This window comes from Erythrolamprus reginae, chromosome 1 (genome assembly GCF_031021105.1).
Source record: "Erythrolamprus reginae isolate rEryReg1 chromosome 1, rEryReg1.hap1, whole genome shotgun sequence".
Classification (NCBI taxonomy): domain Eukaryota; kingdom Metazoa; phylum Chordata; class Lepidosauria; order Squamata; family Dipsadidae; genus Erythrolamprus; species Erythrolamprus reginae.
This window is the reverse complement of record NC_091950.1, coordinates 12877155-12890404: the sequence shown is the minus strand read 5'-3', so window position 1 is coordinate 12890404 and position 13250 is coordinate 12877155. Positions and strand designations below refer to the sequence as shown.

Genomic DNA, 13250 nt, shown 5'->3' with positions numbered 1-13250 from the left:
GGCAGACTAGATGGACCATGAGGGCTTTTTTTGCCGTCAGTCTTCTATGTTTCTATAGCAGCATGAATGTGATAATAAAGTTGGTGATTGTTTTGTGGAATGTTATACTGTACACAAAGGTAGGGATGGGATCAGTGGCTGTGTTATCTAATCACCTGGCGACATGATAGCAGCTCTGTTTCCATACCGGACGTGATCATTGGTACACAAACATCATCACTAGCATTAATTGACCCAGATTTGAAAGTTGGAATATGCCTCAGATCCACTTTCAATAATGGAAGGCCAGTAGGAAAATATTCATAGTACAATTGTACATATAATGTGGAAGAAAAAGGATTGGGATGTAGCTATGAAGTGGAAGTTATTTATAAGTGATATTTTTAAAGGTGTAGATTACACACCTTTATGTAAAAAGTGTAGGATTATAGAATTATTTTTGTTATATCATGGAACAAACGCACCTTCCAAACTGGTATTTTTATACAACATAGCCCTAGCAAAACTGTGCAATTAGCTATGTGAAAGAAAAGAGACGAAGTCGAACAAGGGAGATGGGAGACACGTTAAGGGGAATTAACAAATCCAGATATAATGCATACATGTCCCCTATTGCTTGAAGAAGTCAAGATTATTATAAAACCTAACTTGCAAGGGTAATTACTTGGGATGCCCTAAATGGACAAAGTAAAATATGCCTGGTAATTGTAGGGAAATATATGTTACCAGCCTATGAGTATGTAGTATATAGGCAAGAGGTGTGAACACAATTATCCATAGAGATGCTGGAAAAGAAAAAAGCAGCACAAGGAAACAACAGCCCAAGACTTAATAGCAAGCCAAGACGACGCCATTCAACTACTAAAAAGCCACGTGCACCAGACACCCTGTAAATACTCCACAGAGAAAACACCAAAGGACCCATTCTGCTGGGCTAGAGACAAGTTCCTTGAGGATGGGTTCCAGCACCAGTCTGAAAGCTCAGAAGAAAAAAAAGCCTTTGATCCCGGTCACCAAATCCAGATTGGAGCCTGCAAAATTATCCTGGGAAACGTCTTATGTTCTCACCTTCGTTTGTGAAAAATTTTAAAAAGAAAAGCTGCGTTTTCATGTGTGTGAAATGCCAGTGGGATCAATTTAGGCATTTTCCAGATTTTTGATCCTTGCCATCATTGGAAACTACTTCTTCAGCTAAAAAAGCTCCATTCTGCTGCACAGAAATTTAGCAACTGGATCACTGGACCTGGGGCATGTTGAGAGCACACTTTTGGTTCAAAAGAGAGCTGCGAGAGCAATTATGGGCTTCTCTAAGTATGCCCATATCACTCCAACACTCCGCAGTCTGCATTGGTTGCCGATCAGTTTCCGGTCACAATTCAAAGTGTTGGTTATGGCCTATAAAGCCCTTCATGGCACCGGGCCAGAATATCTCCGGGACCGCCTTCTGCCGCACGAATCCCAGCGACCGGTTCGGTCCCACAGAGTTGGCCTTCTCCGGGTCCCGTCGACTAAACAATGTCATCTGGCGGGACCCAGGGGAAGAGCCTTCTCTGTGGCGGCTCCGACCCTCTGGAACCAACTCCCCCCTGAGATTAGGATTGCCCCCACCCTCCTTGCCTTTCGCAAACTCCTTAAAACCCACCTCTGCCGTCAGGCATGGGGGAACTGAAACATCTCCCCCTTGCCCATGTTGTTTTGGTGTTAGATTGATTGTGTGCTTGTTTTTTAATATTCTGGGGTTGTTTTTTATGAATTTTTTAGCTTAACATTGTAATTGGATTGGTGGGTATTGGATTTGTTATTATGTATTGTTTTTACTCTGTTGTGAGCCGCCCCGAGTTTGCGGAGAGGGGCGGCATATAAATCCAATAAATCTAATCTAATCTAAAATCTGCACAGCGAGAAATCTTTGCATTCGTCAGCTACAGTGGTGCGTTGCCAAAGCAATACAGAAACGTGATCTTCAAAGCTACCTGAGCAGTAACTTGCTCTACTGCCAGAGGTGTTCAACTTTGGGTGACTTTTAAGACTTGCAGCTCCCAGAATTCTGGGAATTGAAGCCCATAGGTCTTAAGGTGGCCATAGACTGTACAAATCCCTTTCCTAGGAGTCTGTAGGGATTGTCAAGTTTATGGTTATCCCATAAAGTGCTTTTTTAAAGAGGCAACTGGACTCCTTTGTTTCTCTTTGAAGATGTCTTGCTTCTCATCCAAGAGCCTTCTTCCACTCTGATTGGATGGTAGGGAACAGGAGGACTTATATTCCTTGCAGATTCTTTTAAAGAGTGTCATTGAGGCTACTTGGAGGCCTGTGTGTGTCCTCAGAATCACCCGAGTGGTGCTCCTGCCTCCTGGACGCTGCAATTTTTCTGCTTCCTGTAGTCTGCAATTCCTAGAGGAAAAAACTGCAGCCTACATGTTGTGGTTGGCTTCAGGCCATCTCCTATGGCTGCTGATTTGGACTCAAGAGGAGTGGGAGCCGTCTGATCCCAGAAGACCCGTCTGGCTGGAGGAAGAATCAGACAATGAACCAGAAGGAGAAAGGGATGAGGAAAGGGTCGGAGGCGAAGAGAGGGAAATGGAGCCGGTCAGATCGCCAGCCAGAGTTTCATCTGAATCAGACGGGGAGGACTTAATGAACGATCCTATTCTCCACGTTCGGGTCAGGAGAATGTTGCAACGCCAAGAGCAACTGCGCAAACGCAGAAACAGATTCTAGGTCACAGGTGCTAAGAATGAATGTCGCTGCGGCAGCCTTGAAAAAGGGAAAGCTTCAGCTGACGGTGTGGGAGTTTATCGTTCAGTTTTTGGAGAAAGACTTTGATCAATTGGGGTTTTGTGTTTGCTATGGATATCTTTGGACATTCTGACATTTAAGCTGTGAGTTATTTGGCTGACGTAAGCCAGAAAGCCTTCTGTGCTGACTTGAGTGATTAACTCTGATCTGTTGGACTCATAAACTAACATTATTCTGGCAGACGCTGAGGCTTGCAATTTTTCGTACATAAAGAGAACCTCTTTGCTTCCTTTTTACAAGCCTGTGACTGTGTGTGTGTTTGGTTAATTACTTCGTTTCTGGGTGGCCCACGGCCAGGCAGAACACTATGGAAACCAGGAGCACCACTTGAGTAATCCTGAGAGCACAGACAAGCCTCCAAATGGCCTCAAGGGCTCTCTAAAAAGGATGCAAATGATCAGCCGTCTGTAAGGAATATAAATCCTCCCCTTCCCCACCATCCAGTCAGAGCTGAAGGAGCTTCTCAGATGAGAAGCGAAACGTCTTCAAAAGAAAAACCCAAAACTCCAGTTGCCTCCTGAAAAAACACCTTTGGGACCATTCCTGGAAGGTGATTTAGGCAGGCCTCAGAACCAGCAGCATCTGGGTTAATTGTAAATTGTACTTTTTTCTCCTTTATTTATAGAAAATGGAATGCCTCGTAAAAGAAACACGTTTTCTTTGAAGGGATGAGCGTGTGTGCGGCAGCACCTACAGAAACACGTTACGAAATAATAAAATAAAAATTGAATTGGCTTCACATACTGAGCTAGGAAGTTAAACAATGGAGGTTAATTTAAGAGTCACAGTCAGTGGTACGCCGAGTCGTAGTGTCGAGCATCTTTGTCCCTCGTCTTGGTTGCCATTTGTACAGTTAAAAATAATAAAAACATTCAATAGTGACAGCTGAACCGGGTGTCGCTGGGTCGGTTTGCCCTCTCTTGTTCTGGGAAGTCCTCTTCCTGGGCAGTCTGTTCCTGCGGGCCACCTGGGAAGAATTCCCTTTGTCTGGAAAAGAGAGAAAGAGAGAGAAAATAAACACCATGAGAAGGGGAGGACCGCAAGCCAGGGGCCCTGTTCCCATCCCCAGCTGTGCTCCAGCTTTTGCAAGGAATCATTACCCTGGTTGCAGCACTGAAGTGTTCAGGGCAGGTGGACTTTGCCGCACTAGTTTCCCAACCGTGGCAACTTTAACAGCCAGGATGGGTGGACTTTTGATTCCCAGAAAGGAGGTGTGACTCCCCAGAATCCCACAGCCAGAATGTCTGGCCTTCAACTCCCAGAATTCTCCAGATGGGATGAGTTGGATATCAACCCTTAGAACTCCCCAGCTGGGATGTGTGTGACTTCGACACCCAGAATTCCCTAGATAGAATCCATCTTAGGGAATCTAAAACAGAAATGTATTAATTAATTAATTCTGGGAATTGAACGCCGCTTAGTCCCAGTTGAAAAATGCTGGGCTAGACTGATGGCAAAGCCTTTTTTGGTTCACACGCCAAAGGGTGGGGGTAGGGGTGGGGGCGTGAGTGCGTGCCCACACTCATAATTCCATTTGCTCCCCGTCCGCGCATGTACCAGTGACCACCACCCCACTCCCAGCATATAATGGCATGCCCGTTTTTTCACTCTTTCCAGACTTCAGAGCCTTTCTGGGAGCCTGGGGAGGGCGAAAACAGCCTTCCTCACCCCCGGAGGCTGAAAACAGGCTGCTTCCTGACTCCCAGTGAGCTTGAAAATCAGGTTGCATGCACTGGACCTGAGCTTAAGGGCCCACCGGTATGGCTCCATGTGTCACTTGTGGCATGCTTGCCATCATGGGGCTAGACAATTTCTCCCTTTCTCCCTTCCCTCCAAGGAAATGCAAGGAAAAAAATTAAGTAATCCAGGACCTTAAGGTTGAATTGAAGGGAAACATGGGTCTAAAACATAGAAACAAGCTTCTTAGGGTGCTCTTAAAAGCTAGTTCATGCAACATTAAAAACCCCTCCAAACGCTGTAACTGGGAGAGGAAGGGTCAACTGGGGAAGCAGAGAGGGAGACTGCTGTATAAAAACTATCTAGGTTTGCTATTAAGTCAAATGCATAATGAGAAAAGGTTAACCTTACTCTGAATTCAGAAGGCTGAAGGCTTCTTACCCAGACATTCCACCTCGTATTATGTGGCCACGCCGTTCTCTGCCCCGACCTAGAAAAGAAGGGAGTAACTCATACTTGCAGGTCTGAACTGCTCTGAAACTGTCACATTTCCTCCACTCTAGATTCCAACAAAAGAGGAAAAGAAAACCCCTAGAAAGAGAGCAATTCCAAACCTGTGGGGGTCCTTGGTGTTCTCTACCCTTGTTTTTTGCAGACGTTTCATGACCCAATCAGGTAATAGGACTAGGGATTTATAGCATGTTAGCAGTGTTCCAGGATTCCCTCCCCCCCCCAATTTTTTATTTTATTTTAGTACAAATAGTCCATCTTCCATTGAAATGTCTGGCTACAAATGTTTGTAACAGTAACAGTTAAAATTTACAACCATATACATTATTTAGTCTATTCTTAGCATAATACCAATACATTAGATATCTGATACTTTAAATCCTCTTCTTGGTTTACTTAACTCTATTAACTCTTTTTTATATTTTACTCATCTACTTTTATTTCTAATTTTTTATATTTATCCTCTAACCATCGATAAAATGTTTCCCCATATTGCATAATAACCAAATTGTTCTTTCTCTCTTTAATTGCCAGTGTTAATCTATTCATTTCTGCACATTCTAATACTTCTCCTTACCATGTTCAAAGGAACCCCGCCTGACTCTAAATATCACTGCCAAAAGCTGTTGGAACTGCAGCACCAACTGGTTTTCTCCTTCTGCTTGAATGTAAGAACCCTAACATCAACTAATAGAAGGAACAGACACAGGGATCTTGCTGTGTCCCCACAACAGGCTTGACTGCCCTGGGACAGGAGTGCAGAAAGGGCAGAGTATCTGGATTTTAGCCAGGGGACCACAAGCACTATTCAAACAAGGACACCAACAAAAAAAAAGAAAGAAAGAAAGAAAGAGAAAGGAAGGAAGGAAGGAAATAAAGGAAGGAAGGAAGAGAAAGAAGGAAATAAAGGAAGGAAAGAAGGAAGAAAGAAAGAAAAAGGAAGGAAGGAAATAAAGGAAGGAAGGAAGGAAGGAAGAGAAAGGAAAGAAGGAAAGGAAGGAAAGGAAGGAAGGAAGGAAGGAAGAAAGGAAGAAAGGAAGAAAGAAAGAAAGAAAGAAAGAAAGAAAGAGGAAGATTAGTCAGCTCAATGTTCAAGAAATAGCTCTACATTTCTTCAAATCATCCTTTCTCACTTCATTAGTTTCAAAAACAGTAAGCCTGAAAGGAAAGTCCTTTTTAAAAAAATAAAATTGTGGAAATGATGGCTTTAAGACAGGCCGTCCTCGATTTATAACCATTTGTTTGTAACCACTGGAAGTTACAGCAACACTGCAAAATTGTGACTTATGGCCTTTTTTTCACATCCCTGTGATCAAAATCTGGACACCTGGCACATATTGATGACTCTTGCTGTGTCCCTGGGTCATGTCTGATCCCCTTTTTGCGACCATCCTATAAGCAAAGTCAGTGGGGGGAGCTTCACATCTGTGTTGGGTAACTTAAAAACTGCAGTGATTCGCTTAACAGCTGTGGCAAAAAAAGTTCGTAACATGAGGCAAAACGTACTTAAGTGTCTTGCTCAGCAATGAAAATTTTGGAGCTCAATTGTGACTGTTAAGTTGAGGAAGACCTATAATCTGAAGCATGGGGAAAGCTTAGAGCAGTGTTTCCCAACCTTGGCAACTTGAAGATATCTGGACTTCAACTCCCAGAATTCCCCAACCAGCATTCACTGGCTGGGGAATTCTGGGAGTTGAAGTCCAAATATCTTCAAGTTGCCAAGGTTGGGAAACACTGGCTTAGAGGACGGACGGATGGATAGATACAGTAGATGATAAAGATAGATAGAAAAATAAGCAAGCAGACACAGAGCTAATTCCCTCTGCCCCCCTCCCCCCGGCTTTTCTGCTCCCAGGCAGAATAGGATCCTGGAAGGCCCAACCTTGCCTGCGTCCAATCCCCAAAGCCTGAACAACAACAAGAGGAGTTTTCCCAATGGAAAAACTGCAGCTGTGAAGGGGAACAAAATGAATTACCTCGCCATCGCTCGTATTCACGTCCTGGTGGGCCCCCACCATTGTTGCCTGCCCAGGAGCGATCGGGGTGGTCCCCCCAGTCACGTCCCTCTCTGAAAGACAAGGAGTTTGTTACGGATCTAGTGATAAATCAGTTTCTAAAACACGTAAGATAATCCTGAAAGCTCTCACGTTTAGACCATAAACACTACCCACGGAAAAGAAAATTCATATTGGAAACGTTTAACGGGTTTTAAAAATACTTTTCAAAAAAAAAATTGTTCAGAGGCGTGGCATTATGTCTACTGTTCTTATGAATCCTATGGATAGAAACATAGAAGACTGACGGCAGAAAAAGACCTCATGGTCCATCTAGTCTGCCCTTATACTATTTCCTGTATTTTATCTTAGGATGGATCTATGTTTATCCCAGGCATGTTTAAATTCAGTTCCTGTGGATTTACCAACCACGTCTGCTGGAAGTTTGTTCCAAGCATCTACTACTCTTTCAGTCAAATAATATTTTCTCACGTTGCTTCTGATCTTTCCCCAACTAACCTCAGATTGTGCCCCCTTGTTCTTGTGTTCACGCTCCTATTAAAAACACTTCCCTCCTGAAACTTATTTAACCCTTTAACGTATTTAAATGTTTTGATCATATCTCCCTTTTACTAGGTCAGAACACCAGCAGAAATCCCACAGGATATTTATATCAGCCAATGTTACCATCATTAAAACATTTGTTTAGATGAGCCAAACTCCCCCCACCCAAATCATAAGGACTGCTAAAAGCTAAAGAAGCAGGTGTCTTCTCTGCACCATTCTGAATTTAAAAATGCAAAAAAAATTGCTATCCAGAAAAGTTGAGTTTGAAATCTCCTGCTGAAGGTTCCCATGATGCTCCACGGTGAGGCCAGCCTGGACTTCTCTTGCCTTCTGGTTAAAACCTGGTTGTGACAACTGGCCTGAATGGGTGTGTATGTGTAAGTTTGTTTGTGTGTGTAAGAGTATATCATGCATCCCCTGGAGTGGTTGATGAGTTGAAGGCACTTCTTCAGCCTTTTAACTCTGCAACTGTTCTTTTTAACCCCGTTTCAATTGTTTTGAATTATGGTCTTTACACCACTTTAACTGTTTTATTTGTAACTGCCCAAAACCCAGGAAATATGATGGGTGAGATGATTAATGTGTAAAGAAACCAGCTATAGGAAGTGTCGCTCAATGTCCACTTGCTTAGCAACTGTTTGAGGTTTCAAGGGACCCTTGAAGAGCTATTTATCACCCGTTTTGGAATCTCAATGGCTGTATATAATTCTGTGGACAATGACTGCATTTTAGGGATTTGGCAAGTCTCATCCCCCCACCGGCCCCACTGCAGCATTGTTCAGTAACGTGACAGCGATTTACAATGTTTTCTGCCAGTCTTTTCCAGCAAGAAATGCCCACAGGGAATACACCGATTCACTTAACCACTCCAATGGTAGTTATTCCTGGTCCTCGGGGGTTTGGGCCATCCTAGTACCCCCTGTGGCCATGTGAGCCTACCTGGGTGCTTGGCAACCTGTTTGCACTTGCACCTGTTTGCCAAGTGCACCCCACGATCACCATCTGCTCCCTAGGAAAGTCAGTGGGGATGGCTGTAGATCCCTGGTGCAACTCTCCTCCACTCTCAAACCCTCCCCCTCAGGCCTTGAGCTCTCACATCACGCTGGGGCTGCCCCCAAGGCCACACCTTGGCAGTATATAAGGACAGGCGGATGGGAAAGGGTGTGTGGCACACAATGTTCCCCAACATGGAGGAAGGTGCCTCAGAGGTGAGACTTCTTCTGCTTCCACGGACTTTGATTCCTGCCTGTTGCATGAGCTGTTTAATTCTCTGGACTGAGTGAGTGTAATTAAAAAACAGAGACACGTCATTAGTGGAGATTTATGACTCTAGCTGGCTCGCATCCTGGACTTTCCTTATGTCCTGCTAATTAGAGAAGCGTGGCCACCATGGCATTCCTTGCGTTATCCCTTGTATGGCAGAAATTGTGTTACCAATAGACTTTGCCTATAGGTACTGTGGGAAGCTGGAAGGAAGATGCTTAACCTAAGGACCGAGGGTTCAATTAACAATGGAGCAGCAGGGATTGCCTTTGCTAAATGATAACACTTGTACCTCATGACCAAAGTGCTTAACATCTTTCAGCTGCGGCGAGGGGGGCCTTTGCCCAGGTTCGCCTGGTGCACCAGTTGCGGCCATACCTGGATCGGGAGTCACTGCTTACAGTCACTCATGCCCTCATCACCTTGAGGCTCGACTACTGTAACACTCTCTGCATGGGGCTACCTTTGAAAAGTGTTCGGAAACTTCAGATCGTGCAGAATGCAGCTGCGAGAGCAATTATGGGCTTCTCTAAGTATGCCCATGTTACACCAATACTCCGCAGTCTGCATTGGTTGCCGATCAGTTTCCGATCACAATTCAAAGTGTTGGTTATGACCTATAAAACCCTTCATGGCACCGGACCAGATTATCTCCAGGACCGCCTTCTGCCGCATGAATCCCAGCGACCAGTTAGGTCCCACAGAGTGGGCCTTCTCCGGGTCCCGTCAACTAAACAATGCCGTTTGGCGGGACCCAGGGGAAGAGCCTTCTCTGTGGCGGCCCCGGCCCTCTGGAACCAACTCCGCCCAGAGATTAGAACAGCCCCCACCCTCCTTGCCTTTCGTAAGCTTCTCAAAACCCACCTCTGCCGTCAAGCATGGGGGAACTGAGATATTCTTTCCCCCTAGGCTTCTACAATTTATGCATGGTATGTTTGTATGTATGATTGGTTTTATAACAAGGGTTTTTAGCTGTTTTAGTATTGGATTGTCACATGCTGTTTTTACCACTGTTGTTAGCCGCCCCGAGTTCACAGAGAGGGGCGGCATACAAATCCAATAAATGAATGAATGAATGAATGAATGAATGAAATTCTGGCCTCAACTGCTGTTGTACGTCAAGGACTTCTTGAACAGATCTTCTACTTGTAACTTAACTGGACTCAAGACCATTTGAATGCGATCATCCGCAAGCCACTCACCGGGACGGTGGAGGTATTCTCCGTCCCTCGTTCATGCGCCTGTCCGACCCATAGCCCCAGCCATCTCTGGAGTGGCGATCGGGATCCCTGTGGCGTTCCTCTGAATAGTGCTGAAAGAGGGGAAGGAGACAAGAACAGCAATGATCCAACTGGTACATGCAGGAATACCAAGTGGGGTGCAGGGGAAGGCTTTTGAAGCCACGCAGCAAGCTCTCTACTACAAGGAGAAGGACCGTTGAACTTACCTGAACGGTCTTCTCGATGCACTGCAAGGAGAGTCCAGGATGGGTAATTCTTCAGTCTGATTGGTAGGGACTGAGTTTAATTTAAATATTAGGCAGGTGCCGCCCCCTTAGCCCTCCAGTCTCATTAAAACGAAGGAGCAGTAAAGTCCAACACATTTATTGAACCATATGAAAAAACACAACAACTTCAAAGAAAGGAACCTTAAACCATAACATGGCCCCTGGTCCAGAACTGGGTGGGTCTGGACTCTCCTTGCAGTGCATCGAGAAGACCGTTCAGGTAAGTTCAACGGTCCTTCTCCAATGCACTTGCAAGGAGAGTCCAGGATGGGATATGCCCAAGAAAAACTTAGAGGGAGGGAGAAGGCTGGACCAGTGGCTCGGCAAAGGAACAAACCTCCTGTAGGACCCTCCTCCCAAAAGCTGCCTCTGATGAAGCATAAGAGTCTATACGATAGTGCTTTATAAAGCTTGAGGGAGCAGCCCAAGTGGCCGCCCGGCAAATGTCCTCTAAAGACGCCTGTGTCCTCCATGCCGTCGAGGTGGCGGCGCTGCGGGTCGAGTGTCCAGTGATGCCATGTGGCACCGGCGAACCTCTAGCTCTGTACGCCTCCGATATACAGTCACGGAGCCACCGGCTGATGGTCTGGGAGGAAACTCTGGACCCCAGAGAACGTGCTGAAAAGGATACAAACAAGGCCTCTGAAGCTCTGAAGGACTGAGTCCTGCGAATATAGATTTTAAGGGCTCTCCTCACGTCCAGCTTGTGCCACCTCAACTCTAAAGGGTGAGTTCCATGTGTACAAAAATCCGGTAGCACGATGTCTTGTGCCCTGTGAAAAGTGGTATTCACCTTAGGTAAGAAAGCCGGGTCCAGCCTAAGGACCACTCTGTCCGGATGAAAGCGACATAAGTCCGGTCTTGTAGACAAAGCCGAAATCTCTGAGACCCTCCTGGCAGACGTAATGGCTACCAGGAAGGCAGTCTTAAGAGTCAACAGCCGTATAGGAACCTGCCGTAGAGGCTCAAATGGAGGTGCTGTGATGGAGTGAAGCACCAAGGACAGGTCCCATGACGGGAAGCGATGAATGACTGGCGGTTTAAGATTAGCCGCCCCTCTCAGGAAGTCTCGTATCCATGGATGTTTGCTCAAGGGGCGATGACTGTCCAATGTAATGATACTGGATAAAGCAGCCACATGCCGACGAAGAGTATTCGGGGCGAGGCCCTTGTCCAGACCTGCCTGCAGGTATGTCAGTACCATAGGAGGAGAAGCTACCTGAGGCTCCACCTGTCGTAGTGCACAGAACTTAGAAAAGGCCTCCCAAGTGGCCTGGTAGATCCTCCTGGTAGAAGGCCTACGGACAGCCTGTATAGTATCGATAACCGTGTCTGGCAGAGCGTGACTCCTCAGACGTTCCCGCTCAAGCGCCACACGGTTAGCTGCCACCACTGAGGCTCCGGGTGTGACATGGTCCCCTGGAAGAGGGAGATTCGGTGGTCCGGAATCCGCCATGACGGAGCAATTGAGAGTTGCATCAGGTCTGCGAACCAGATCCGACGGGGCCAAAAGGGGGCCAACAACAGCACCTCTGCCTGCTCCTGCAATATTTTCCGAATTACTCTGGGAATGATGGAAACCGGTGGAAACGCATATAAAAGACCCGGAGGCCATCTGAGGCGCAGAGCATCCACTCCTTCCGCTCCCTGGGATGGAAATCGGGAGAAGAAGCGGGGAAGCTGGGAGTTGAGACACGTTGCAAACAAGTCCAGAACTGGCACCCCAAACCTCCTGGTGATCTCTAGGAAGATCCCGGGTTCCAGTTGCCATTCCCCTGGATCTAGTGTCTCCCTGCTGAGCCAGTCTGCACAAACGTTCTCCACCCCAGAGATGTGTTCCGCTGAAAGCGATGCCAGATTGGTCTCTGCCCACCTGAAAAGAGACTCCGACTCTGCCATCAGCCTCCCTGACCGAGTTCCCCCCTGTCGGTTGATGTGGGAACGCGTGGCTACGTTGTCGGTCATAATTAATACGTGCTGATCCTTCACCAGGTGAGCAAAGCTGTGGAGGGCCAGTGACACTGCCTTCAGCTCCAAGAAGTTTATGTTGACGTTGTAAAGGTCCTGCTGCGACCACAGGCCCTGGGCTATTTGTGAGGAAAGATGTGCTCCCCACCCCCGCAGACTCGCATCGGTCGTCACCGTGAGGAATTCCTTGTCCAGAAAGGAGGAACCGCTGCTCAAGGCTGGAGACACCCACCACCGGAGAGATCTGCGAACCCTGGCATTGAGGAAAACCTTCCTGCGAGAATGGCTCGATTTCTGCTTCTGAAAGGGGAGAAGGAACCACTGTAATGGTCGAAGGTGGAACCTTGCCCACGGCAGTATGCCAATGCATGACACTAGCGTCCCTAGGAGCTGGGACAGGGATAGCAGACTTGGGTACTGCTGGAGGCGCAGCTCTCTCACCAACCTCCTGATTGTAGATTGCCTGTCCCGTGACAGAAAGACCTCGCCCAGTTCGGAATCTATCGTCGTCCCCAAATGGGCCAGGCGAGTCGTGGGCGTCAGGTGGCTTTTGTCCCAGTTTATGGAAAAACCATGGTCTTCCAGGGTCTGTATGGTTAAGTGTAGGTCCTTTAGTGCCCGATCCGGTGTTCTGGACAAAATCACGATGTCGTCCAAATACGCCATGAGGCGTACCGACTGACATCTGAGGTGCGCCGTAAGGACATCCAGCAACTTTGTAAATGCTCTCGGGGCTGATGATAGGCCAAAGGGCATCGCCCTGTACTGGAAATGTGCTCCGGCAATGCAGAATCTGAGAAATTGTCTGTGAGGAGGAAATATTGGGACATGGAGATATGCCTCCTTCAGGTCTATGGAGGACATGAGGTCTCTGTGGCGGATGGCTGCCAGTATTGATCTGAGAGAGTGCATCTTGAACCTCCTGTATTTTACATAGAGGTTCAAGCGCCTCAGGTTCAGAATCAGCC

At 46.7% G+C, this 13250-nt stretch overlaps 1 protein-coding gene across 7 annotated transcripts in view; it reads right to left on the bottom strand.

Annotated features, from left to right (window-relative positions):
* Positions 1-3383: 3383 nt before the first annotated feature.
* The window catches only part of LOC139163771 (scaffold attachment factor B1-like), a 51918-nt gene continuing 42051 nt past the window's right edge, over positions 3384-13250 (bottom strand). For 4 of the 7 annotated variants that reach the window (XM_070744911.1, XM_070744901.1, XM_070744921.1 and 1 more), the window contains exons 18-21: positions 10010-10119; positions 6960-7051; positions 4885-4963; positions 3384-3783 (exon numbers count right to left, since the gene is read on the bottom strand). In XM_070744911.1, the coding sequence (XP_070601012.1) occupies positions 4911-4963; positions 6960-7051; positions 10010-10119 (255 nt within the window). In that variant the 3' untranslated portion in view covers positions 3384-3783; positions 4885-4910. The remainder of the gene's footprint in view (positions 3784-4884; positions 4964-6959; positions 7052-10009; positions 10120-13250) is intronic. The other 3 variants (XM_070744883.1, XM_070744873.1, XM_070744892.1) reach the window with 1 other exon arrangement.